This window comes from Topomyia yanbarensis, chromosome 2 (assembly GCF_030247195.1).
Source record: "Topomyia yanbarensis strain Yona2022 chromosome 2, ASM3024719v1, whole genome shotgun sequence".
Lineage (NCBI taxonomy): Eukaryota > Metazoa > Arthropoda > Insecta > Diptera > Culicidae > Topomyia > Topomyia yanbarensis.
This window is the reverse complement of record NC_080671.1, coordinates 197,835,902-197,860,909: the sequence shown is the minus strand read 5'-3', so window position 1 is coordinate 197,860,909 and position 25,008 is coordinate 197,835,902. Positions and strand designations below refer to the sequence as shown.

General features: G+C 35.6%; 1 protein-coding gene across 2 annotated transcripts in view; it reads left to right on the top strand.

Annotated features, from left to right (window-relative positions):
• LOC131682611 (sarcoplasmic calcium-binding protein 1) overlaps positions 1–19,438 on the top strand; it is a 57,019-nt gene extending 37,581 nt beyond the window's left edge. For both annotated transcript variants that reach the window (XM_058964226.1, XM_058964227.1), the window contains exons 5-6: positions 14,777–14,929; positions 19,066–19,438. In XM_058964226.1, the coding sequence (XP_058820209.1) occupies positions 14,777–14,929; positions 19,066–19,188 (276 nt within the window). In that variant the 3' untranslated portion in view covers positions 19,189–19,438. The remainder of the gene's footprint in view (positions 1–14,776; positions 14,930–19,065) is intronic.
• The last annotated feature ends 5,570 nt before the right edge of the window (positions 19,439–25,008 follow it).

Here is a 25,008-nt window from a genome sequence, read left to right as displayed (position 1 = left end):
AGGAACACATGTACCAATAGTGGTGCAATCGCTAATTTCGGTTCCTATTGTTGCAAATCCCATTGCTTTCTTATGGGGCTTGCAACTATAGGTACACTACATCAACTATAGGTGCAAGGGAGCTCAAAATTCTAAGAAAATCATTTTTTCAATAGTTATTTGAGCAAATTTCAAGGATAACAGTTTTATTGTCGCATAATTTTAGTGCGATGAATCGATAAAAAAATATTTGTTGATGGTTGGTACCTTAGTTAGGCGTATAACCCACTACTGCAACTATTGGTACACCTCAACTATAGGAGCACCCACCCTAAATTAAAATTTTCCCCGCATGATTCACCCCCTAGAATAGTCTAATTCACCCCTGGGGGTGAATTCACCACCGGTTGAAAACCACTGTGCTAGATGAACTTTACTTTCTTCGCAGTAAAGAGAGAAGAGTCAAATCTAATAGTTGAGATCCTTTTTCTAGGGGGCGAAATATTACCAGTGTTGTCCACTGCAAGTTGAGGTTCGTTTCGTTTGTCTTCTTTCGCATTATCGTTCACGTCCATGTCCTCATCCGTACTATTTTCCTGCTGCTCACGGTCGGATGTTCCAGTTTGTGTTTTACTCTTAAGGGTCGTTATAGCATGTTCGTTTTCGGCATTCGTTTCGTTGCTGTTGTTGCTGGTTGTTGGTGCTTGATCCGGAGATGTTGGTTTTGCAGCTGTTAGTGGTTTAGCGTAAGATGGTTGTGTGCTGATTTCAGTTGGATTTGTTGAGTTTTCCTTAACATTTTCTGCGCAAGGTTTTCCGGGGTGCAGCGTCTTCGTGCAGAACTGGCACGTAGGAATTTGCCCTGGGTACGTGACTAGTGATGTTTGATGAATGAGAACATCGTCACTTCCTAATACTGTGACGGTTATGTATGAGGGAATTGACTTGGTCACACGCATTCTCACCACACGAACACCGTTAGGGATGCCAGGGAAAAAAATCCTCCATGTATCGTGTGTAACGGAGTCTACTTATCCGTATTTTTGCAAGCATTTTTAATCGCGCTGTCAGGAGTACGCGTAGCCAAATCATGAACACGAACTTCTACAGCGCCGTTCTCGATGTATACGGGAATGCTATATTTAACATTGCCGCATTCGGCGGTGTACTGCATGTTGTTTCGCGAGGCGAATGTCTCAGCTTGGTTAATGTTCTTGAACGAAATCAGCACGCAATGTTTGATATGATGCATTTGTAGGGTTTTCACTTCAGCCAGCTTGAGTTCCATCTGCACTGTTCCACTTCCCGAATGGCTGGTCTTACGGGGCATTTCTAAAAATCAACAGCAACACAGTTCGACCGCAGCTGGGTTGCTGGGCACCTACACTCATCACTAAATCGCACAGTAGGTATAGGCTATTGTTATATGGACTGCTTGTGTGATAGGCACCGATTGATTTTTAGGTAGAATTGACTGCATCACATGCGCGGGACGATTTTTTGCTTCTGCTCAGGGCGAGATGAAGACAAACTGAAGAGAGTCTTTTCAAAACTAATACCCAAGTAACCAACAAGCATTATAACGTAGCCTAATATCTGCTTTAGATTCACATATAAAGCTGTCTTAAAGAGCCGTGAAGCCCTAAATACTGATATTATGCCAGAAAAGGCAAAATATAGTGCTATTACTGTGCAGAGATTGACAGCACGTTTCTGCAGTACTAATGCTATTATATAGCACCAGCGCACAAATGTCAATTTTGAAAGCAATACTAATGCTATTAAAAAGTTTTAGTTGGCTGTCATTGTCCGCCATGGTTTTGAAACCATTTCTTATGTTTCCTTTCGGTATGATGAGCAAAAAGGAAAAATTTTAAAATAAGGTGTTCTGTTTGAAACCATAATTGTCTCTCTTCTAATGCATTGTAATGAATATCCTTAATGGGGTTTCGTTCTCACATAATATGAATGTTTTACGAAAATTACCTTTAGTCAGTCTCGAACTGAGGTACCTTGCCTCGTCCTTCACGGTAAGTGCGCTGCGTTTGCTCCCTAGACTATATTGCACATGTTTGATTGAAATGAAATATGCCAAATATAATTTTCAAGAAGAGTTGCATAACAAATAAACCCACAGCATTACAATAGCATTATATCGGCTTTTTATTTGCTCTATAATGGCACTAAATGCACTTGTAAAGCTTTAAAGATCCTTGAAACGTGTACGTGTTATATCAGCTTTATATACGCATATAGAGCCAGCGATAATGCTATATATCGGCTGTGCAGTTATGCATTATTGATGCTAATATAGACCTTCATTGCATTGTTAATGCTGTAATGGAGTTTCAATGCATCATTAATTCAAATATATAGCCAATATAGTGCAATGACTCAATGCTTATGGTTACTTGGGTATAGTTCAATCAAATCAAGTATGTTTTGAACGCTAAACGAGTTGAATCTGCATTGAATGGATCCACTACACTTTACACTATTCCACAGTGGTACCAAAACGTGCGTTTTGTGCTTCTGAGTTTCGAAATCGTGTTAATTTATGAATAATTTGTAAGTTTGGGATTACGAAGACTTTGCAGAACATTTGACAAAATGAAAAAAATCTGAAAATTTATTTGCGAAAATTTCTATTTATTTTGTTGCAAAATACAAAACATATTACCGAAAATTTCTTTTATATAGGGTGGGTGCTCCTATAGTTGAGGTGTACCAATAGTTGCAGTAGTGGGTTATACGCCTAACTAAGATACCAACCATCAACAAATATTTTTTGATCGATTCACCGCACTGAAATTATGCGACAATAAAAATATTATCCTTGAAATTTGCTCAAATAACTATTGAAAAAAATTTCCCCGTTAAATACCAAGGCCCTGTTTATTGTCGTCTAGTATCTAATTTTAGTTATTGGTGTTGAAAATAGCGGATTTTTTAGCTACTTTGTTCAATAACTAAATTTCAAAGTAAACAAAATTAAACCAAGAGAAGGGGACTTCCATTCCAAAAAAGTAACCCACCAAAACACTAAAATCAACCCCTGAAGCACAATTAAAAACACACGTTTCAGTACCATTGCGACCACTGTGAATTCCCTTTAACCATCTAGAGTTGAAAGTGATTTAATATTTATGAATATTTTTGGTTGTAGGCGCAGCTTTGAATATTATTGGTTGCTTTTGCACTTTTGTCGTACATCTTGCTAACGTTCCCAGATTTCCATAGAATCATATAGTTCATTGAATATAAAACAAATATCATTAATCAAGCATTTGAATGAATTAGGGAGGATATGATACGGAAAGCAAAGGTCATAAGAACATATGCTTACTTATTGCGAATATATTCGATTCGATGAGTGATGAGCAGTTTTCATGAAGTATGGTCATAAACCATTCAACATATATCTAATCATAACATGATTAGTAAGGCGACAAAACAAATACCATAAATTTGTAACGAGGGGGACGCATGGTGATTCCAACGCACTTACAAATGTTCGATGTGCTAATTCGGCACTCCAGAGATGCAAGCGTTTCGACCATCGCCGATAACAGAAAACATGTGCTTCCTTTTTAACTATAGAAACATTCCTGGGTGTCTTGCATGCTTAAAACACTTGTCTCAAAATAAATTCGATTTGAGCATGAATAATTAAAATAACATTACCATTTCCGACTGGGCGATCTAATACTATGAATATCATCAAACGTAGAATGATAAGCATAAATAATAAAATCGTTGCCATAAAATGGTGTGAATGTACTCTCCGATGGTGTTTGACTCTAGCCCGACACAAACGATGGTCAGAGAAAACGTAATTTTGAATCATGTCGTAATCTATTTTTATGCTCTTTCATTATAATACCATCTTCGCGTCAATTTTAATTAGCCCTACAAAACCACACGATACAATACTTTACGCACCATTTCCTCGTTTTCATCTTCATTTTGCCCGGAGGTTTCATGTGGCGTGTAGCAGTTTGTTATACCGAAAGAAACTTGTCTTCCCAACCGTCCCCACCCACAATTAAATCGGTCGACAGCAGTGGTGTTACGACTGTCTCAAGATATAGATGATGTGTTAGGTATGTGTTCGAATACATTAGTCATACACAAAAAAGTATCGGGTAGAAAAGTGAGATCATTTTATTATTAATTTTGTGAATGCCCAAAGCAATGAGTGACGAGCGGCGGTTCTCCACAAATCATGATCGTAATCCATTAAACACATCCAATCATAACGTGATTAGAAATGTGACAGAGCAAACACTATAAATCAGAAACGACGGAGTCGCGTGGTTGTTTAAACCTTTCACCATTGGAATTCGTTGGAAAAGACTGGTGGGGCTTTGTTCGCAAAGCGTGCGAGCGGAAATGTCTGGTCAGTTAGACTGTAAACAATTTCGAAATTTGGGTAATAAATTTCCCGAAGGCAAACAACCTACAATGATATTGGATAACGCATGGGTATTATTGTCTTCAGCTTGAAACAACTAACAGAAGAATGTTCTGAGAAGCCGACAAAACGTGCTTAAAGAGAATGTATACAATCGTTACAGTCATTTTATAATAATAGTTTCAAGTATTATTCTGGCAACAAATACAAATTGTTTTTCATTCCAGCCTCTAAGCTTTTTCGATCAGAATGAAATTTGCCCTAAAAAAACGCAGTGCAACAAAATAAAAAGATTGACTGTACTTTTCAAGTGATCTAGTAAGTGTTGTACATCTGGTGAAATACGTTTGATAAATTTAATATACACTCAAAATCTTGATTTATGGCAAAAAAAACCTTTTTGAGTCTTTTGGCACTAAACAACTAACTACGCTGTCATTTTTTAATTGTTATAGAAGAATATACCTTTTTAATGGTATGCTGTGTTATATTATTTTGTTATAAATATTATGCGGTTTCGGAACAACAATATTAAAATAACCATTATTTTGAGATTTTTCATGATAAATACGAAAATTTCTCAACGTTTTTATAAAAAAATGTCTTTGTTTTAATGAAAATTTAGAGTGAACATTTAATTCCGCATCTAACGGCCTACTTATAAACAAAATCAGTTGAAAAATGTTAGCATTGTTATTTTGTTTTCAAATTCGAAACTTGCTCGCATGAAATTTAAAGTGGACGGTCTCATATAAAATTTTTAAAAAATCTATATTTTGTGCGATTACGTATACATTTGAAAGTATTTGTGTAATTTTTTAGGGAAATATTGGAAAAAATAACTGAATATATAATTATAGAGTCCCGCAGTGTACAACAATGCTTCATTAACCCCCTAATAGATTCGAGCAAGTTTCTAATTTGGAAAAAAATAATAATTTGGATTTTGATTATAACCAAATCTTTAGATTCGAAACATAATGTTCTCTTCAAATTGTCATAACAGTTAAGACGCTACTTTTCAAAAAAGTTGAGATATTGTCATATATTTCATGAATAAATTTTTTTTCAATAGTCTACTTTTATTGCACAGATATTAAATTATTACCAATATTTAAGTTAGACTTTTCTAAATCGGCTGGTGTATAAATGATTAATATCTATGTCGTAATAGTGAAGTTGAAAGCGTACAAACCTTAAATAGTTTCGTTACATAGGTGATATTTTAGATTTTAGAATGACAGCTTTACCAAATAGCTTTAGATAATGGGGTAAAATATTTTTAATGTCAAAATACATGATTTCGTGATTACGCACTTAATTGACCATTTCCTCATTTATTATTTGAAGGGTCAAATCGTATATCCGCCGTTTCCAATTTTTAACAGGATGTCAGAAAAACTCGCATTTTTCATTTTTAATATTAAAAACAAAAACTCACAATTGTTTGTTCATTTTAAAGTAATACGACACTTGTTAAAGTTTGAAACGATTTCGATTTAAATTGAAGATAATACGCCTACTTAAAATTTGAACATGTATAAGTCAGGGTCTGGTAGTTCAAAGCCGTATATCAACCAGCAGCATTACGAAGTGGAATTCGGAGAAATAAACATCGCGAAGGTTTTAAACCATTTTTGGCAATTCTATGATCAAGATGCTTCAATAAACGCTCACATAATAAATAACGTAAAGCATACACAGACATTACTTTATTGGATTTCGTGAATTGTTGGTCGATATTTCGAGATTGTCAATAATACGATATTTCGAGATTGCCGATAAGTCGAGATTCAAGTGTGCATGCATTATTTATTTGGACAAACCTTTTTAATTAATTATAACGTTAAATACCACAGAAAACTTAATTATAACGTTAAATACCACAGGCTTAGGCCTTTAAGAACCACTTTTGCAGGAATGCTGATGCGGTGTTTCTTATTTTCGCGACGCGATTAACCATGCTTTTCTCCGAAAATATAGAACCTACAACATTGTTTCATGAACCAAAATGTTTGTAAACTAATGCTAAAATTTAATCAAACGTGGCGATTTTCAACATTTAATTACTTTTTATACGTCAAAAACAAAATGGAATATTTACCTTGACTGAAATGTGGTCAATAAGGTTTAAATTGCAATTTTCGGAAAATTCTCACAATAAAACTATTGCAAATTTTGACTAGCTCTCCTTGCCAAAATGACGGCATCAGCTTAAAGTATCAAAAAAATAAATAAAACGAATTTTGAAGAAAATGGCGGTTATACGACTTTGAATATTCACCCTGCATTTGTGTTATTAATTTTTAAATAATATACAGTATTCATACTCTTTAAATAAAAGTGTAACTGCTGATTTTCTAGGTGCCTAAATTGTTTTATTTAACCCCGAGTATAGTGACCTATAGTACCCCCAGATTTTAAAAACGTCGAATAAAATACCTACCCCTTACTGGATTCAACTCGAAAACTATGTATCCAAACATAAAATCATTATTGCCAAAATGTTGCCAGATGTATAACCTTTCCATAGAGTGCTTATTTGTCAAAATCAGTGCAAAAACATCATCGCAAGAGCTCGCTCTACTAATAACAGTCAGTGGCGAAAAGGGAGGGGGATAGCCCCAGTTATTAGCCTTGTTTGCCTAAACAAATGTTGCCGAAATTAAAAATTAAAGCAATTTTAAAAACTTCAATGTATTCATAACCAAAATGGGCATGAGCAAAAGTAACCGTGACGGTTAGTGATTTTTTTAGAATTTCACTACTTTTTAATTATAAGCTCGCTATTTTTTATTGATTATAGTGGTTTTAACCTTAGGGCCATCCGTCTCTTTTCGGGTTAGAGAAGTCTCTTTGGAAAAATCTCTAACCCTATGTGCGGGGTAAGGAATCGAACCCAGGTGAGCTGCGTACAAGACAATCGATTTACCAATTACGCTATGCCCGTCCCCTATAAGTTCGCTATTAAAATCCACAAGTGACTTGAATGCAAATAAAACATGAACTTTTAAAATGCGAAAAAGCGAGTCACAGAACATCGAAGACAAGCAAGAGGAACAGCGTATCAAAATACTCTGGTGCTGATTTATCAAAATCGCCGAAAGTTGACAAATCGACTGTGACAAAGGTTTATAAAGTATTCGGAGAGCGTCTAGCGACTTCTAAGAAAACACGATGAGAAGGAAACTGTAATCAGAATTCAATAGTGCCGGGAGGAAGAGTGGACAGCACTTTTGAACTTAATCATAACCTATCAACGTACAAGGTAACAATGACACCCAATCGAGATGACAAGTAAAGCACCATGGGTAAAACAAGAGTCAAGAGTTTTACACGGCTACCAGAAAAAGAAAGGTTTAAGATAAGCTTAAGTAAAAAAGTTATCAGATTCCGAAAAAATACTTCGTTTGGCAGTTGGGTAAGAAAATAAGAAAATTTTGAGATATATTCATAATGTTTACAGCTATCACCGTGCTGTATTCTAATGCAAATAATTGAACGTCCTTACGGTTCGTTTCACATGTATATATCCATGATAAACCCAAAGCAGCAGACAACGGGGAACGAAACCCTGCTCAATATCGACGAAGCTGCAATATTTTATGAATTCCTAATATTTGCTATGATAATAATAACTGCTTGGTGTGAGTCGTTCAGAATTTCTCCAATCAAATTAAATTCACGGAACGTATTTTTGCGGATTATCGTGAGAGCAATTTTTCAATGACATAGGTTACCCGAGGAAGATTGATTATATAGGGTACCTTATGTTATATCACTTGAAACGTAAATCGTATGCTAATTCTATGATAAGGTGTCTACGCTCTTTATGCTTGTTCGATCATTTAGCATAATTGATTCCGATACTCCATCATACCGGCTTTGAGCATTTGTCACTTGTTGCGTACAAATTGAATTTATTTCACCCAAATTGCAATAGAAAATATATAATGGGAAATAGTTGCAGCAATTTGAAAGTAATGCAATTTGATTCTGTATATCCTGTATTATCAGAAAGAATCATCAAGCCCATACCCTACCAACTAATTACATCACAGCGATAATCGAGATTAGTTCTATTGTCGAGCAAAGCCAACACAACCATCAATTCCAAATCCTAAGCACAATAAAAGTCCAAATGCTTCAATTCAGCCCGATGAGCTCTAGGTCTTGGTCACTATGTTCGATTTTAAGAGAGCATGTCTACCTTGAACATTTCTATAATTATAGTCTTTTTCAAGGTTCTATTTTTCACAATATTGTTAACCCTTTCATTCTCAACTTTTTTATAGCGCATACAGGGTTCCAAAACTATTTTTCCTTGAGAATAATGAAGTCAAGAAACATGAAAAAAAAACATTTTTCATAACGATAGGGGCTTGCCTCACAGTGTTAGAAGCTGCTGAATTTTTACCTTCCAATGTCCAATACAATTCTCCTAGAATCTTTACAAATTGCGTGGAAAAAGTAGTTTTAATAATTTTGCAAAATAATGAAAATATTTCGAAATTTCACTTTTCTTCGTCAACATAAACTGTTCCTTGCAGAATGCTCCATCAAAATCCAGTAGATTAATTGTAATAACTTCAGCTCTTGACCTAATACTTGTATCTGTTAGTACTCAAAAGAAAGGTAATAAAGACATTTATTAGCATTACTTGTTTTCCTTGCTTAAACCAAAAGTTATAGATGTTTGTAAACGTTGTGTTTATAAACACCATGGGCATGAAGGGGTTAATCATACTCAACATTATAGTTTTGAGTTGATTTTTCAATTTGAGTGAAATAACGAAAAAATAGCTTCTCCCGTGATTATTTCCATGCAAAGTACAAACACGATATGGAAAACCAAAAATAAACCAACATTTACACAACCCTTTGAGATCACAAAAACAACTCAATTGTGCCGTGCTGAAAGAATACTGTTTTCGCACATCAAAGCGTCTGTATGGTTTGTCGGTGATATTTCATGTTCTCGATGTAGATAAACTCAATGAATTCTACTTTCACCCTTTCCGTTTATTACACTAAGCGGTACTGACGCGGTTTGGATCTGACTCACAATATTACTGGCGGACTGACGGACACAATATAATATGTACTTATCTAAATGTATTTAAGGGACGGACTAACAGTACAAACAGTATTGACGGAATAACTTACAAACGTAAAAACGTAAGAACGTGCCTGAACTGCTGTGAGCTAGGCTTTTATAGTCCTGCTGTACCCTTTGATGACTGTAAATTAGTTCAACCGGAAACCCTTTTCTGACCGGAAACACATACTGACGACGATATATGACTGACAGAAAGGCAAAATATCCTCACTACCACTACGCTGAATCAATCTGATCTAAAGTGCATGCCGATGGCACTTATGTTGTGGGTACAGTGAAACTCTATTACTGTGTTGATAAGAAATTGGACATAACAAATACAACAAATTGCATATACGCTTCCTATGATAAGATATTGCTAAATTTCCACGCCTGTTTGTCATTGTGTAACATATATGTAGCATTTTATTATCATCGGAAATATTACCGCTTAAGTGCAGCAATCTAATTACATCTGAATCGCGCGTTTCGCAAAAATTGTCATGGTTCCATAGACGTATGACACGCAAACCCTATCGAACCTAAAGAAACGAAGAAAAGCCAAACCCACGAGCGACGAAATGGTGTTACGAAATGGGACATTCCGCAATACCTGTTTGTGATGATTTGTGGCATTTGATACCGTGTTTGGGAATGTGATCATTTGTGTGCACACATATTCAATACAAAATGCACTGTAGGTTATTGTGCTACATATTAGATTTTGATCGGCGTGAAATATTGCACTTAACGATGTGAATATAGCCGTGGAATAGACAGATGTCATAATTTATTCCAACATGGTAACTTCAGCGGTATCTTGTCGGAAATGTAATAACCACAGTTTATAAAGAACAGTTGCGCAAAGACTGAAGCAAATCTGCCTATTGAACACTCAAAACGTCTACCTATCGGACACGGAGAATAACAATGCTCGAATGCGTGGGGAGTATCGTTATTATGTGATTATAATTATGAGAAAAAAATCAATGATGTAATATTAACCTTATTTAAAACCAGGAATATTTCGCTTAATGACAATTATTAAAAAATATATGTTCACTGATATTCAAATTTGGCACTATTTCAAACACCGGAACAGCTCTAGGTAATGTTAATAATCTTCCACCGACAGTGGAAATATGAAGGTATTTCTCATAGTTAAAGTGCAGCTAAAATTTTGACAAATTTGTGTATGCATTCCACTTATACATATGTACTTATTCAAATTTATCTTACGCTGCAAATTCGATTGTTTTTGTCACACCCCAATCAGACGACAAGCGGCAAAAATCAATGCATTTCGTTCTTAGTTGCGGATCAGTTGAGAACCGGAAAAAGCTTAAATTCTTTATACGATGTTATTTATCGTACTGATTTTTACAAAATAAAACTAAACACTTAATTTTAAATTTTTAAATGCGCAAAGTTAACTTCTAACTGAAGCGTTCGGGTGAAGTCATTTGAAATTTAACTAAAAATAAAAGGTTGCCAAAATTTAAAAAAGACCAATTATTGGTCCAATGTTGCCAATCCTCTTTACGCAACTCTACTATTAAAAACTCTGGTAATAACTAATGCATAAGTTGATTTACCTAGGATAGCCGCTGAATTTTGGGCAGAGACAGTTTTCTTCTCCTTCAACCTTTTCAACTGCAATAGTAAAAGCGCTGGGTCCTTACGTTTTAATAATTTTCCGCTCGAAGCAACTCCATTGGGTTCTGTTATGGTAAAGACGCTTCTGTAGTATAATTCCTGTAAGTCCAGGAAATTCAGACGTCATTTTACTGAAAGCAAATATAGTTAATTTTTACTAACGTGCTTGTATGTTGGGCACGTGCCAACTATCTTCTGGCTCATAAATTTGTTGAAACTGAGGTTCATTCAATGTCATCAACAGCTGCATCCATTATGATCATCTTCAGTACACCATCGCGTAGTTAATTCGTAAAAGAGCGATGTTCTTCGTAAACAGTGAAAGCCATTTTAAAAATTTACGAAAAACATGTGGATTTGCTGCACAGATACTCAAAATTCTTTAACTATAACAGAACCAATATTATTAAATATTTAGCACATTGTGGTTGCAGAAATACCTTTTTGCATTTAGCGTTCTTTTACTACGGACTTTAGTGTAGAGATTGGTGAGTGAATCGCGAATCGATCAAAAGAATGGATTCTTGGCAAAGAGTAAATGAGCTCCGGTTCTTTTTTAAAAATTGCAATACTCTTCTTTTAAAAAAAACCTGTGGTTGGGCGACAGTATGGTGTAGAGATGGGCGAAACAGTTCACTTCGAAGAACCATTCCCGACTGAACAGTTCTGTAAAAAGAACTAGTTCACATGAACCGTTCTTCCGTTCAGCTGATATTTTACTTGTATCTAGCGAATGTCTCTCAAAACATTCGATTCTTGGAGAGGAACCAAACAGATGCTGCCCAAACTATTATACCCCTGTATGCTTAACAAGTTCATCAAGGGTAGCGATGTCTTCATGATATATAACTAGAGAAATAGAGAATGTGATGAGTCGTTCTTCGCCGGTTCCATTCTGGGAGAGCACAGAGAGCGGTTTGTGGGACGGCAAGTCGGTTCATTTTCATTCGTTCGCCTAAAAATCGGTCCGAGAAATTCGCCAAACGGCTTTGGGTCAGGTTCAGTTCATTCGCTTTGAAGAGAATTGAGAACTACCGTTCTTTTAAAAAGAACTTCCGTTCGCTCATTCTCTTCGAAGAACCAGTTCACTTGAACCGTTCGCGAACGAATGGCCCATCTCTAGTATGGTGCAACGAATAATTGCCACAATTAGAACGGAATACTTTTTGTGAAAGAAATTCACTGTTGAAGTGATTGATCGTTGTTAGTGGTGCGAAATTGAAATATCACATTTAAATTTCTATGCGCATTTACCGAAACCAACATTCGTTTTCAATTGCTTTCCTCATTCATTCACTTCCAAGCTGATTGAAGTTTCACGTCTTCAGTACAGAGGAAATCTAAATTTATTCACCAACAGAAGCATTCATTTGTTATTTGTGGACAAATTGATGGCATCTTTTACATTTTAGAGTAGAATGAACTGCGTAATCTATGTTTGCTGAATTTTTGCTCGATATTCCCACTAAGAGCCAGCATAGAAACCAAATTCAGTTTGCAACTGGAATAAAATTTGAGTCGAAAATAACTGAATGAAGGCGCAGAACCGACGAGAAAACCAACTGAAACATTCCCTTCAGCGCGGTGACCATGAATTCGTTCCTATTTCAAGTTCACCCGGGGATGTCAATATGTCGGAACATTATGATCTTAATAAGATGGTAGTAAATGGAGTGAGTTACCTGGACATCTTACTGTGGTCATGAATCACATAAAAAAGCGCGACGAACACATGAGCTCTTATTTGTGTATATGGCATCAACAAATCTACCACATATCAAAATCAAAGATAGGGTAACCAATCTAATTGGGACCCCTACATATTTGGGACTCTTTTCAAACATTTGTCTCCTTGTCTGCCAATTTCTCCAAATTTGTACAGTTTGCTTCCGTATGTTAGGATATTATATTAATAACTTGCTATAGAATTTTTGCCTTTTGCTCCCATACAAGTATAGCGCCACACTGTTTAATTAATTACTCCTACGCATGAAATTGATGCATTATGTATAGATTGACTTAGAAAATGTAAATTTGTCATATTTGGGCAAAGATAAATTCATTCGATTCGTTGCGTTGAACAAAGATACCAGACGTTGCACCAACGAACGGGTTAAAATGGGTAGTACAAACATAGCGAAAATAAACTAAACACAACCTGAAATTTGAGCAAATCACAGTAAAACTCAACAGATGTTTAGATAAAACTTTTGGAAGCCGAACTAGCAAAAACGCATTCCTACAACAGCAAGTATCCGTCCGTCCCGACGCAATCCAATTAATGGTTCTCTGACTGATGAGCGAGTTTTCACGCTTTTCGGTGGATGAAACCAAACAAAAATGGGTCGTAAAATGCTTTAAAAACGGAACCTTTCAAATCATAATTAAACAATTAGCGCGAATGAATCACAGGCCGTCGCTAGTCAAACAGCTGACGATATCCATTTTACCGATTCGGGCCAAAGTGATGTTAAAAGGGTACAAACCAAAACTGCTGACTAATTTTCCGGAAGAACGAAAATCGGTACTGATCTATTAATTCTAATTTGACTTGATATTTTTTACATTTATGCATTTCTATCTATGTAGAGAAATTAATTGCCTACAACTTTGTTAACAACTACAAATCAATCTAAAATGATCTAGAAAGACGTTTAAAATTTCAACGGCGTGACATTTGAGTTAGATTCACCCGAGGTCAGTGGTATAGAGATCAATTGTGACAAACTTAATAGAATGCCTTAAATTGACTTAAACGAATACTTCAAATTCAAAAGCAAATTTTCTAAAATCTTTAGCCAAAAGTAAATCTACCCGACATTGGTGTGATACACAAGAAAAATAATTATTTTGCTTTGAAAGGAATTCCAAAAAAAGAAACAATTCATAACTTTTTTGCACTAAGATATCCACCGCCAAAATACTCCGCATGTATCTCCACCAACTAACCCCAGCCTCACATTGTATAAAAAAGTATTTACAAAACAGCTATTGTTTGTGGTTAGATGTAATATCTATACGAATACAGGATTGCATGCCATATCGAGAGATAGGTATAATCATTCGTGGAGTAGTTTAAATCTAGCCATAAATAACAAAAAATGTTTGAAATTAGTCAAATTACTTATTGCGCCAGAAAACCCAACATGGTCCACAAACCACAAAACCAAATTTAATGCAACATAAATACGTTGGAGAATGTATTGCGCATTGCTTGAAGTACACAGCGAGAGGCAGCGCCCTATATCCAATGCAAACGGAAGAAAAAGGATTCCGTAAGCTTACTTTTGTCTTTTTTTATTTCGACTTATGTAGTTAGTCTTTCTTTTTTACTTTTTAACGACATTCAAGTAGCTAGATATTACTAAGTACTTAGAGAAGGTTAAGAGTCATTAGAAACAGGTTTAAAATCATGCGGACTAATCTTTTGTTTACTGCTGGCAGAAGTCGAACTTAGGTAGTGTCAAGTCTACCAACATGTCTCGCGGCAAAGACAGACCTGTCCCTCTTTACCATTAGAACCGTCACTCCTACCGCCAACTAACTCTGGGTCCCCTATACATCAGCATAAAATTGTAGTTTTTTTTAAATGTATCATTTTGTTAATGATTGATCGTTTACTCCTCCAGGCCATGAAGGCGTTCATCGATGCACACTACAAAATGATGGACACCGACAACGACGGTCTTGTCAGCATAGCGGAGTACCGTTACAACTGCATCACCCGGATCGCTCTGGATGACATCAAACTGGTCGATGATTCCTACAACCAACTTGTCAGCGTAAGTATCTTAAAGTGAGATTGGATGGGTCTGGCTGGGGCATAGAAATGGACGACAACTGTTGCACTTATTGGCTCATTCCAATATTTTAATCCTCCTTTTATATATGTAATTGATATCACAAACTATTTAAGATTTGAAGAGTTTACAGTGAGGACATTTGATTCCTTGTCGATGTCCCATAATCTAAACACAGAAAGTTATTACAATATATGAGGAAAATTACTTATTTGACCGTTTATGATATTTAAAAAGCCAATCAATTTCATTACATTTGCTATATTTCTTTCTAAATGTGGGTTACAAATTCATCTTTATGCAATTTTTTTGAACGGTTGTATGAGATCGTCATGAATATTTTCAGTTATAATTACTCTATGAGGGCCTCAACTCAAAAAAACAGTCATTCGAAAGATAAATTATACAAGTTATACAAGCAATAATTTTTTTATAGTTTTCCTCATATAAAGGGTGTCCCATATCAAATTGCATCACGGAAAAACGCTGTAGAAATTTACCTAGTGGACCGAGACTGAGATGCTTCCGTTAGTACCTGCTTCATAATTTTCCAGTATTTTTCGATGAGACTTAGTTTCGGTGCGTTGGGGGGTTCATGTCGTTGGATAAGAAAGTGGCAACGTACCACAGGACAATATGTGATCAGTGACACGAAGCTAGATCCGGAAGATCGTAGGGCCTCGTGCTGCTTCAACAGAAGAAGCAGAAGCTTCTGTAGACACTCCTTGTGATAGAACTCCCTTGTTACAGTCCCTGTAGTCACGAACGGCAAACTTTGAAAGTTTTGACTTCCTTACTTCCTCTGAGCTAGGCGGTGAAGAACAGTAGCTCCGGAAGCTGCTGGAAGTCCGCCTTGACGTAAGTCTCATCTTCCAGACAATGAGGCTTCGTCAGTATCTGGGTGTACAGTTTCCGGGCCGGTGACTTTCGCACCGTATTTTGCCGTTCGTCACAATTAGGAGCCTTCTGTACTTTGTACGTATGCAGTCCTACCCGGTCCTTGGCTCTCTGTACGTAAGACTTGGACAGATTGCACTTTTTGGCCACATCCCTGACCGAAGCATTCAGATTCCGCCAGACACGACTTACCGTTGACTGCACGATTCCGAGTTGTTTTTCGATATACCGATAAGAGAGTTAAGGATTTTCCACTCGCTTGCGCAAAATCAATTTGCGATGATATTTTTCAAGTCACGCTATTTTTCGAAAAACTGACATCGATAAGAATACGTGATGCAACTTGATGTGGGACACCCTTTAAAATGTTATTCATGCATTCGTCAACTGGTTCATGATTCCTAGTATATTAGTCACAACTGACCATTCGTGCTCGTGAAATCTTTCACAAAATCCTGAAATAATTTTCATGTACTGTTGAACCAGTCCATGATTCCTAGTATAATAGTCACAACTGACCATTCGAGCTCGTGAAATAGTTAATATTATTATGTATACGTGATGATACCAGCGAATTAGTCACGACTAATATATCAACGAATTCGTCACGATTAATCATTAGTGCTCATGAAATACTTAACTAATTCATAAAATATTATTCATGTATTCGTAAATTGGTTCATGATTCCTAGCATATTGGTCACAACTTACCATACGTGCTCGTGAAATAGTTCACAACATCAAGATGATCAGGTAAGACAGCCACGACTATTAGTGCTCGTAACATAGTACACAAAATCATAAAATGTTGTTCATGTATTCCTTAACTAGTTAATGATTCCTTGTGTAATAATATTCACAACTGACCATTTTCAATTTCATGCAAATCTCCACATGGTCATAAAATTTTCGCATTAACTATTTTTCAAAATTTGGGGTTTTTTCGTGAAACATCATATAATTATGTCCAGCTGCTAGCGACTAGTAATAGGTTCGAGCAGCAGACACAGGAAAGCTATTAGGATCTCGAGCATCATTATTCATTTGATAAAGTTCAATGTGATGTCCGGATAGAAAACGAAAACTACATTGAGCACCAAAAATACATTATCGTTCACAAAACAAGATACCGCGAATATCATGATAAAACAGCTGACATCGTGAACATGAGTTACATTACTCCACGTGTTAAATTCGGAAGTGAGGTGAAGAACAAAATATCACGATAACATGCGAATAATTTACGAAAATCTTACCTAAGATCTTGAAATCATGAGCATAAATCATACTACTCGTGTCTAAAATATCAAAAATCGTGATTAAGATACTGAAATCATGAACACGAATCACACTACTAGTGACTATTTCTCTTAATTTGTTATAATTTCTACCCAGACAACATTTAAAATTGGTTCTAAGGGTAAAGATGTTGATTCAAGTGTATTTTTCGTGATATTCAACTCGACAGCGGAATAATGAGCTAAATAAGATTGTTTACAAAAATCTCTTTAGCCCTTTGAAGAATTAATATTGAATTATGGAAATCGTGACCAAGATCCTGAACTCACGAACATAAATCATCGTTTAAATGTCGGTTCTGTTAATTGCTAAACTTTTTAGAAACCAATGTATTCCCGAATTTTAAACAAGAATCATAGTAAAAATTAAACATAAACAACCACATTAATCCAAATATTGGAATATAACGCTATGTATATTTTTGGCGCGTACTAGTTTTTTGAAAACACTAATAGTTTTATTCACTAACCATGATTCCAGGAACTTGGTCACGATTTTCATAAATCGTTCGGTTCACGAAATCGTGATTTTCTTTCATGAATTTATGAACTGATTTTTGTTCGTGTATTCAGTTTATTTGAGTATAGTCCTAAAAACACGATGGACAATTTTTTGGCATGGATTTAACAGTTTACAACTTTTTATTGAAAGTTGTAAGCAAGTAGAACTGAACTGTCAAACATTGGAGGTGGCAGAACAAAAACAGGATAAAAAATTATAATCACGCGATTTTGTGTGTAAAACGATCGTTCCTTGACGCGTTGATGGACAATTTCTGTTCCGAGTGTATTGCAATCACATGTAATGTATAATCAAGTATTTTTAAACGCAAAAGAATCAACGACAATTGTTTTTTTTAGAATTAGCGGGATTGCGAAGAAAATCTATATTTATTGCAGTAAGGAAATGAAGTATTGAGACTATTTTCACATTCGATAAAAATTCATTTGCGTCTTTAGAAGTTAAATATAACATTTTCCATTTTCGAAGAAAGCGCAGGAATGAAAAAGAAGAAAAGGATACCCGACTGATTCTGCTTGCTGTATTACCCAGCATTGAAGTTTGTCAAAATCGATATTCCTGTGCGAAACTAAAAACATCGATCAAATTTTTGTAGCTTCTTCATATGTTTTTACATCGATCTGTAATTTTTGACAATGTATTGCCACAGATAACAGACGTTTAGGCTAGAACAAAATTTCTTCAAAAACCTGTGTAAACTTTCAAATTGATATACGTTGAAAATCCGTGTTTCACTATTGCCATCTGCGCAACTGTTTGCTACACGTGTTCGACAGCTGCACTCTAACTGCATTGTAGTGATCACTGCGCCATCTGCAAACGTTTGCCAAACATGTTTCAGATGTCTGATTTATTCGGAATTTCAGCAGCGGGTATTTACACACGATTCAAATCGAGCCTAAACGTCTGTTATCTGTGGTATTGCGAATCTTTTCTAAAATCCACATCGTGGCGATTCAGTCATGCGCCACCAAGCCGTGCGCCGAATTACGCGCATATTCACTTTGCATTAGTGCAAGCGAAAAAACGGTTTGAAGTTTATTTTTGTTTCGTTCGCACTCATTTGTCCCACATATAGCAACAAATCGACGAAACGCTAGTTTATCTCGGGATAGACAATAGACAATACAATAATTGTCAGACAGATTCTCATTTATATTGATAGATGTTTAAAATACCACCTAGTGGTAAAAACGTGAATCCATTGTAAGACCTACGTTTTGGAAACGAAAAGGTTATTTTTTCAGATCCTGAAGTTTTAAAGAGGCAGATTTTTTGAATAGTTCTTGCAAAGACTCCGTTAGAAGTCTTTTTAAGCAACAATCATGTGCTATTGCATACAAATTATTTTATATTCCAATCGCCTAATGTATCCTTTCTCTTTCTGACATTGTCAACAGGACGAAGACAACAAACGCGGTGGAATCACCCTGCAGAGATACCAGGAACTATACGCCCAGTTCATGGGCAACGAAGACCCCAAATGCCCGGCCATCTTCCTGTATGGCCCAATCCCAGAATAAACTGTTTAAACCAACATTCGAAGATTCACCACCCAAGCAACAGAAATCCACCAACAACCGTACTGCTTTTGCTTAACAGTAAACTAACACCATCAGGTTTAAGTATTGAGCATTAAGAAAAAAAATAGAGCGATGCTAGTAGTGAGAAAGAGGAATCTAACTAAATCAACTTCTCGACATCAGACAACATCCTGATTCGAATACTAAAACATCCCAACTGACTAAATAAAGCAAACATCAAAACGTAAAAGTCAATTTTATTTGTTTGAAAGCTTTAAATTGTACCAGCAGACTACCCAGCTCTAGCGATCGTAAATGAAACGGCAACCATCAACCAGCCGGAATCATTCCTCTTTTTCCTAAATGTGGTAGTTAGGCCGGTGGCCCCGATTCGGTTCCATTCCAGCTGATGCCGAGGTGAAATAGTGTTCCCAAATGTGATCCAAACCACCCTGGGGACCACCGGCCGCCTTAGAGAGAGGGAACATGAGGTCCTACTTTGATGGTGCAATGTCCAACAATGTGCAAGCGATGCTCAGCTGACCTAGCTCATGTTGGAATTCATCTAACTGTTCCTTGTTTTCAGTTTCGTTCCTTTTGACGAATTTTATTTCCGAACAGCTAGGCGGATTTGTGCATGCAAATTGCCTGAGCCGGTTCGTTTTTCTTCTATTTTTTAACATTGTAAGGTTGAATTTGTACATAAAACCAAGTGAGAATCAATATCAACTTTTTTAACAATAACTATAGCGTTTATTTTGAGAAAGTTTTTTGTTCTGATCGCATACTAACTAATAGCGGAAACGCAAACTATTTTTAATGTTATTGATTTTTAGTGAAACTACTATTTTAACTCTAATTATTATTGTTCATATATGTTAATGATTACGGTGTTTTTTTAATGTTAGCTGTAATGTTTAAGAAATATTTCTCGCCTCCTTCTTTGAAAGTTTGAAAATCTGTAACAACATCAACAGCCAGCACACCAACATCGTGCTGAAAATTGAGGTTATGTCATAATGTTCGTTTGTAATAATACCATCAAGATCAAGAAAATAACATCAAGCAAATAACATTAAAGAAGGTTTGTTAGTTTTTAATTGTTATTACCCATAACTAGCTGATAAGTGAATAAAAAGACAAAATGTTTCAAAAAATAGCTAGGTTAAATAATTTTTATTGTTACTCAGTGTAGGAATCTATCTTCAAATCATATTATGAATTACTCATATTTCGTACTTTGAATAGACTATTGTAATGTTATTAAACTGTACTAGATCAAAAGCTTGCAGTAAAAAGCAGTGATTATTTCCGGACAAAGGAATCGAACAACCAACGGAGACAACATCTTCGAGCAAGTCAATTTGAAAACTATACATATATTTTCTAGGAATAACAGCTCACTAGAGAGTTTAACCAAGAAAACATTTAACTATAAAGAAACAATATAAAATTGCAAGGTAGTTTGTCCCATTTATAGTCCTTTAAATGCGTGTGTCGTAGTAATCCTTTTGATGAACAACAAAAACAACAAACAACAACTTGAAAAAAACAGCTGAAATCTTTTAAACTTCACAGAGAACTCGATTAAGATTTTGAAATTTTTTGTTTGAATAATCACTGTTTTTTTCTTCGCTCAAAAATAATTATTTCATAAATCAATGTAAAGAGAATCTTTGCTTAGTTGTATAATAGAAACTCGTCAGAATAACTAATAATAACTTAGAACCACGGGCAAATAACATGAATTATTTATTATTTTCTTCATTTTAAGGACAAAATTGTATGCATCCTATAGAACTCCGCCACCTAATTCGTGTGTGTATATGTTTTATTCTTAAAAGGAACGAACTTCGTGTGTGTCATTCAACACCCTGACCCAGAAGTAATGGTGCGAAAAAATATAATGAATAATTTGTCTTATTTATGTATTCGTAGCAAACAACATCTTTTTATACAAAATAATATCGAAGAACTAATTCGCTTAAATATTATCAACATTTTTGTTCGAAAACATCTTTAGAACTGCAATTTTTTCGCCTATATTATTTATAACGATACATAAGCAAAATAAAAACAACTTCAACAACGATAATATAGCAAAAAAGAAATTGGAGAAAATATGAAATCATTAAAAAACGAAAATCCTTTGTGTTTTATTCGCTTAAATTAGGCGTTTGTTCCGAAGAAGGAAGGCAGGAATCATTTCTTTCAATTGTTTTATTTTTTTAATTGAATAGTTGGTTACGGTGGAATATATGAACACTTTGACATGAACATCGGTTAGTTGCTAGACCAATGTTGCTACTGTTGTATTGTTGGTTATGGCAGTTTATCGATAACGATGCTTTCGAAAGAAATATTTTAGTGAAATTCTTTTATTTAGTATTTAGTATTCCATATTTGGGTTGTGTAATAGTCAGGTAAGTGCGTTCCGTAGTACTGTACACACTGAATTATATACTAGATGTTCGGTTTTTTTTACGGATTCCACATGTTATACCAATTTATTCATTGTTCGGTTCGCTTTTTTTAAATTTTAAACGTGTACAGCTATATATTTAACTGAAAGTCGGTACTTATCGGAAAGAATACTGTATAATGTTGTTATCGCTACTGATCTGATCAGCTAACTGATATATACTCGGCATTTTCAAAATAATCGGTAAATTTATTACGGGCTTTTTTTGCTGAGTGTTCGTATATATTTTACCGAATACCTGTAACATGTTTCCGACATAACGCGAAGGTGTAGTCAAAACCTTAGAAAACGTCATTTTGTTTTATGCGTTCACCAAAAAAGTAAAAATGGATACCATTTTAAATAAAATTAATAACCGTGATGTAGGAGCGAAGCAAATATTTAGTGAGTATATAAAAGTTTATATAATTCATCATTTCAGAAAGCCAATTCAGACGACAGCATAATTTGCTTTTTCTGTCGCCGATCCGTTCCTGGATATGTGGAAGGTTTAGGGCACCACTTAGCATGGCATCTTAAGACGGGAGATTTTCAAAAAGATGTATCTTTCTATGATTACACTTATCAACGGTGTCATATGCGTTACACCAATCAAAAAACCTTGATAAGCCATATCAAAGAGAAGCATCCTCTACAACGGGAACTTTCACCTCCTGCCTTACACTCTTTTAAGCCCGGACATTATAACCACGATACTAAAATCAAACAAAATATGAATTTTTCCAAGACTGAAAAAAATAATTCCTACTACTGTGACGAATCGCTTTCATTCGCTGAAATTAAGAGGATAGCTTGTTTAAGCATATGTCGCTTGACCGGTGATGTTGGACTTCCACAGTCAAAGATTGCTGAGGCTATTAACATTTGCGACAATGTGGTTCGGAACGTGGTGGAATACTTAGAGAAAAAAAACTGTGTCTCTCCTTTCTTCCATGGCGTTAGACATCAACACTGACACAGTCCAGCATTTCCTTGATGACTTTCGAAATATGAAACTATTCGCAGATGTTAAAACGTTTCATCTATAGAAAAGTTTCTTGAAAAAAATAGCTACTGACATTCCAACGCCTGTTCCCAAATGTGTAGGGCAAATAATCGTTATAAGTCATAAAGAAGATATGCAAAGAGAAGTTTATCGTAACGAAACATTTTCATACATTCCTATGACACATTGAAACTAATCTTTCGAAACCCTCGAAATCGTGACTTGCTCAATGAAAGACAGCACCAGACAGACCAGATTGTAGAATACGGCTCATTCAGGACAGGCTCCTTATTTCGAAACAATGACTATTTCAAGAAACATCCTTATGCAGTTCGTCTGACCTTGTATCAAGATGATATTGAACTAGGCAACGCATTTAGCTCTCGAGCTGGGAAGAACAAAATTTCAAACGTCTGCGTGAAAATTCAAAACATCCCCGAGAAGTGGAATTGTTCACCCAAAACTGTTTTCCCTGTGCTATTTGTGGAATCGAATGTCGTTAAAAAACACGGTTATAACAAAATATTGGAACCAATAATATTGGATCTTAAAAAGCTTGAACAAAGCGTAACTCTTTACTATGGCGAAGAAATATTTTGTGGTGATTCTCTAGCTACGACGTGTTTGGTTTACTTGGACTTGGACCAAGTGCGAAATATTTCTGTCAAGTGTGTAGAATTTCTCGACTCGAGTTTCACCAGAAACCTTCAAAAGAATATCCTCTACGTGACGTTCCGTGGTACGAAGCTAATCTGAAAACTGTCCAGGATGGTGAGTCTACACCTACTGATTGTGGGCTGAAGATTTGTGGAAGTATTCTCAATGAGTTACAGAATTTTCACGTCTCAGAGAACTGGTGCCATGCATGAGCTTGCTGAAGGAATTATTCAATTAACCCTACAATTGGTGATGAGCCGCTATGTTAAACGGAAAGAATTAGGAATCACAAAATCGTTCATTAATCATCGAATTTCTACATTTAATTTTGGTTACGCAGATCGCAAAAACCGACCAATGGTCAACATGACAGATGAAATGCTCTCAACACCTGGAGTACATAAAATGAAGCAGACAGCAACTCAAAACTTCTTGTTTCTCCGAGTGTTTCCTTTTTTGGTAGGCACAAAATACCAAAGGATTGCATATTCATGAAAATGATTGGTCATCTAGTTAACATTACCAGAATCTTACTTTCACCTACCGTATCCACTGATATGCTATCATGGTTAGATGAGCACGAGCGTTTATACAGTGAAGCGTTTTATGAAAATTTTAAACGACGAATTAACAAAATTCATCATTTGTGACATTATTCGGAACTCATACGGTGAAACGGAAGCGTCAAGCAGTTCAACTGTCTGCCTTTTGAACAAAAAAACAAACCATTAAAAACTCAAGCATCAACGTGTCGTAACTTCAAAAACATTGTTAAAAGTATAACCGAAAGACAATGCTTGCATTCTGTGATCGAAATTCTTGAGAATCCTTTTCGTGACAAGATTGAGTTCAAACCAAGTTCAAGGACGCGCAGAGAAGACACGCTCAGTCAATCGTACCTAAGCGATCAATATCAGTACATTTCTTGTCCAAAAGGCGTAATAGTAAGTGGCATAGATTTCAGAAGAAACTCCATCGTTGCTCTCAGAAACCACTCTAATCTATTCATATGGAATAGTACGTGGGATCGTACAACTGGATGGCCACATACACTTCCTGCTCCGATTATGTGATACCAAATGGTATGATGAATTCCTGCAGGCTTACGAGGTGCAAGTCTTAAAAGATGATACTTTTATCAGCATCGAAGAAGTTTTTCAATATACAACATTTTCATTCTGGGTCCCGTACAGCAGCACCTCTAAATACATCTCAGGACGATTCTACAATCAAGACTATTAGATAAAACCCATTTGTTGATATCAACATAATTTACTGATAAACTTTACTCATATAAAAACACTGCGTAGAAACAAATTGATTTCTCTAGCTTCTGTAAATACATGTTTCGGTAAAATTTCTATGCGTTTTTTTTTTTCGAATCACTCGCAAATCTTCAATCAGCTGACATTGTCTGGCTGTCATTGGCTAGAATTTGAAATTTCTTCCTATTTAGTTAAACTAAACACTCAACCTATTTTTTTATTCATTTCGTTTATTTGACAGGCACAAATGCGTTAGCACTCAACCTAATAAAATAACGTCCTGAGTACATAAGTATCAACAAATAAAAATAAAACAGTCCGTTACTTTGATTTGACAGCTATACGTACGGTTCATACAATTAAAGTACGATTTACACGATACGCTAGGCCTTCGTCACCAGTACGGCAGGAACGTTAAAATTAGTTACATA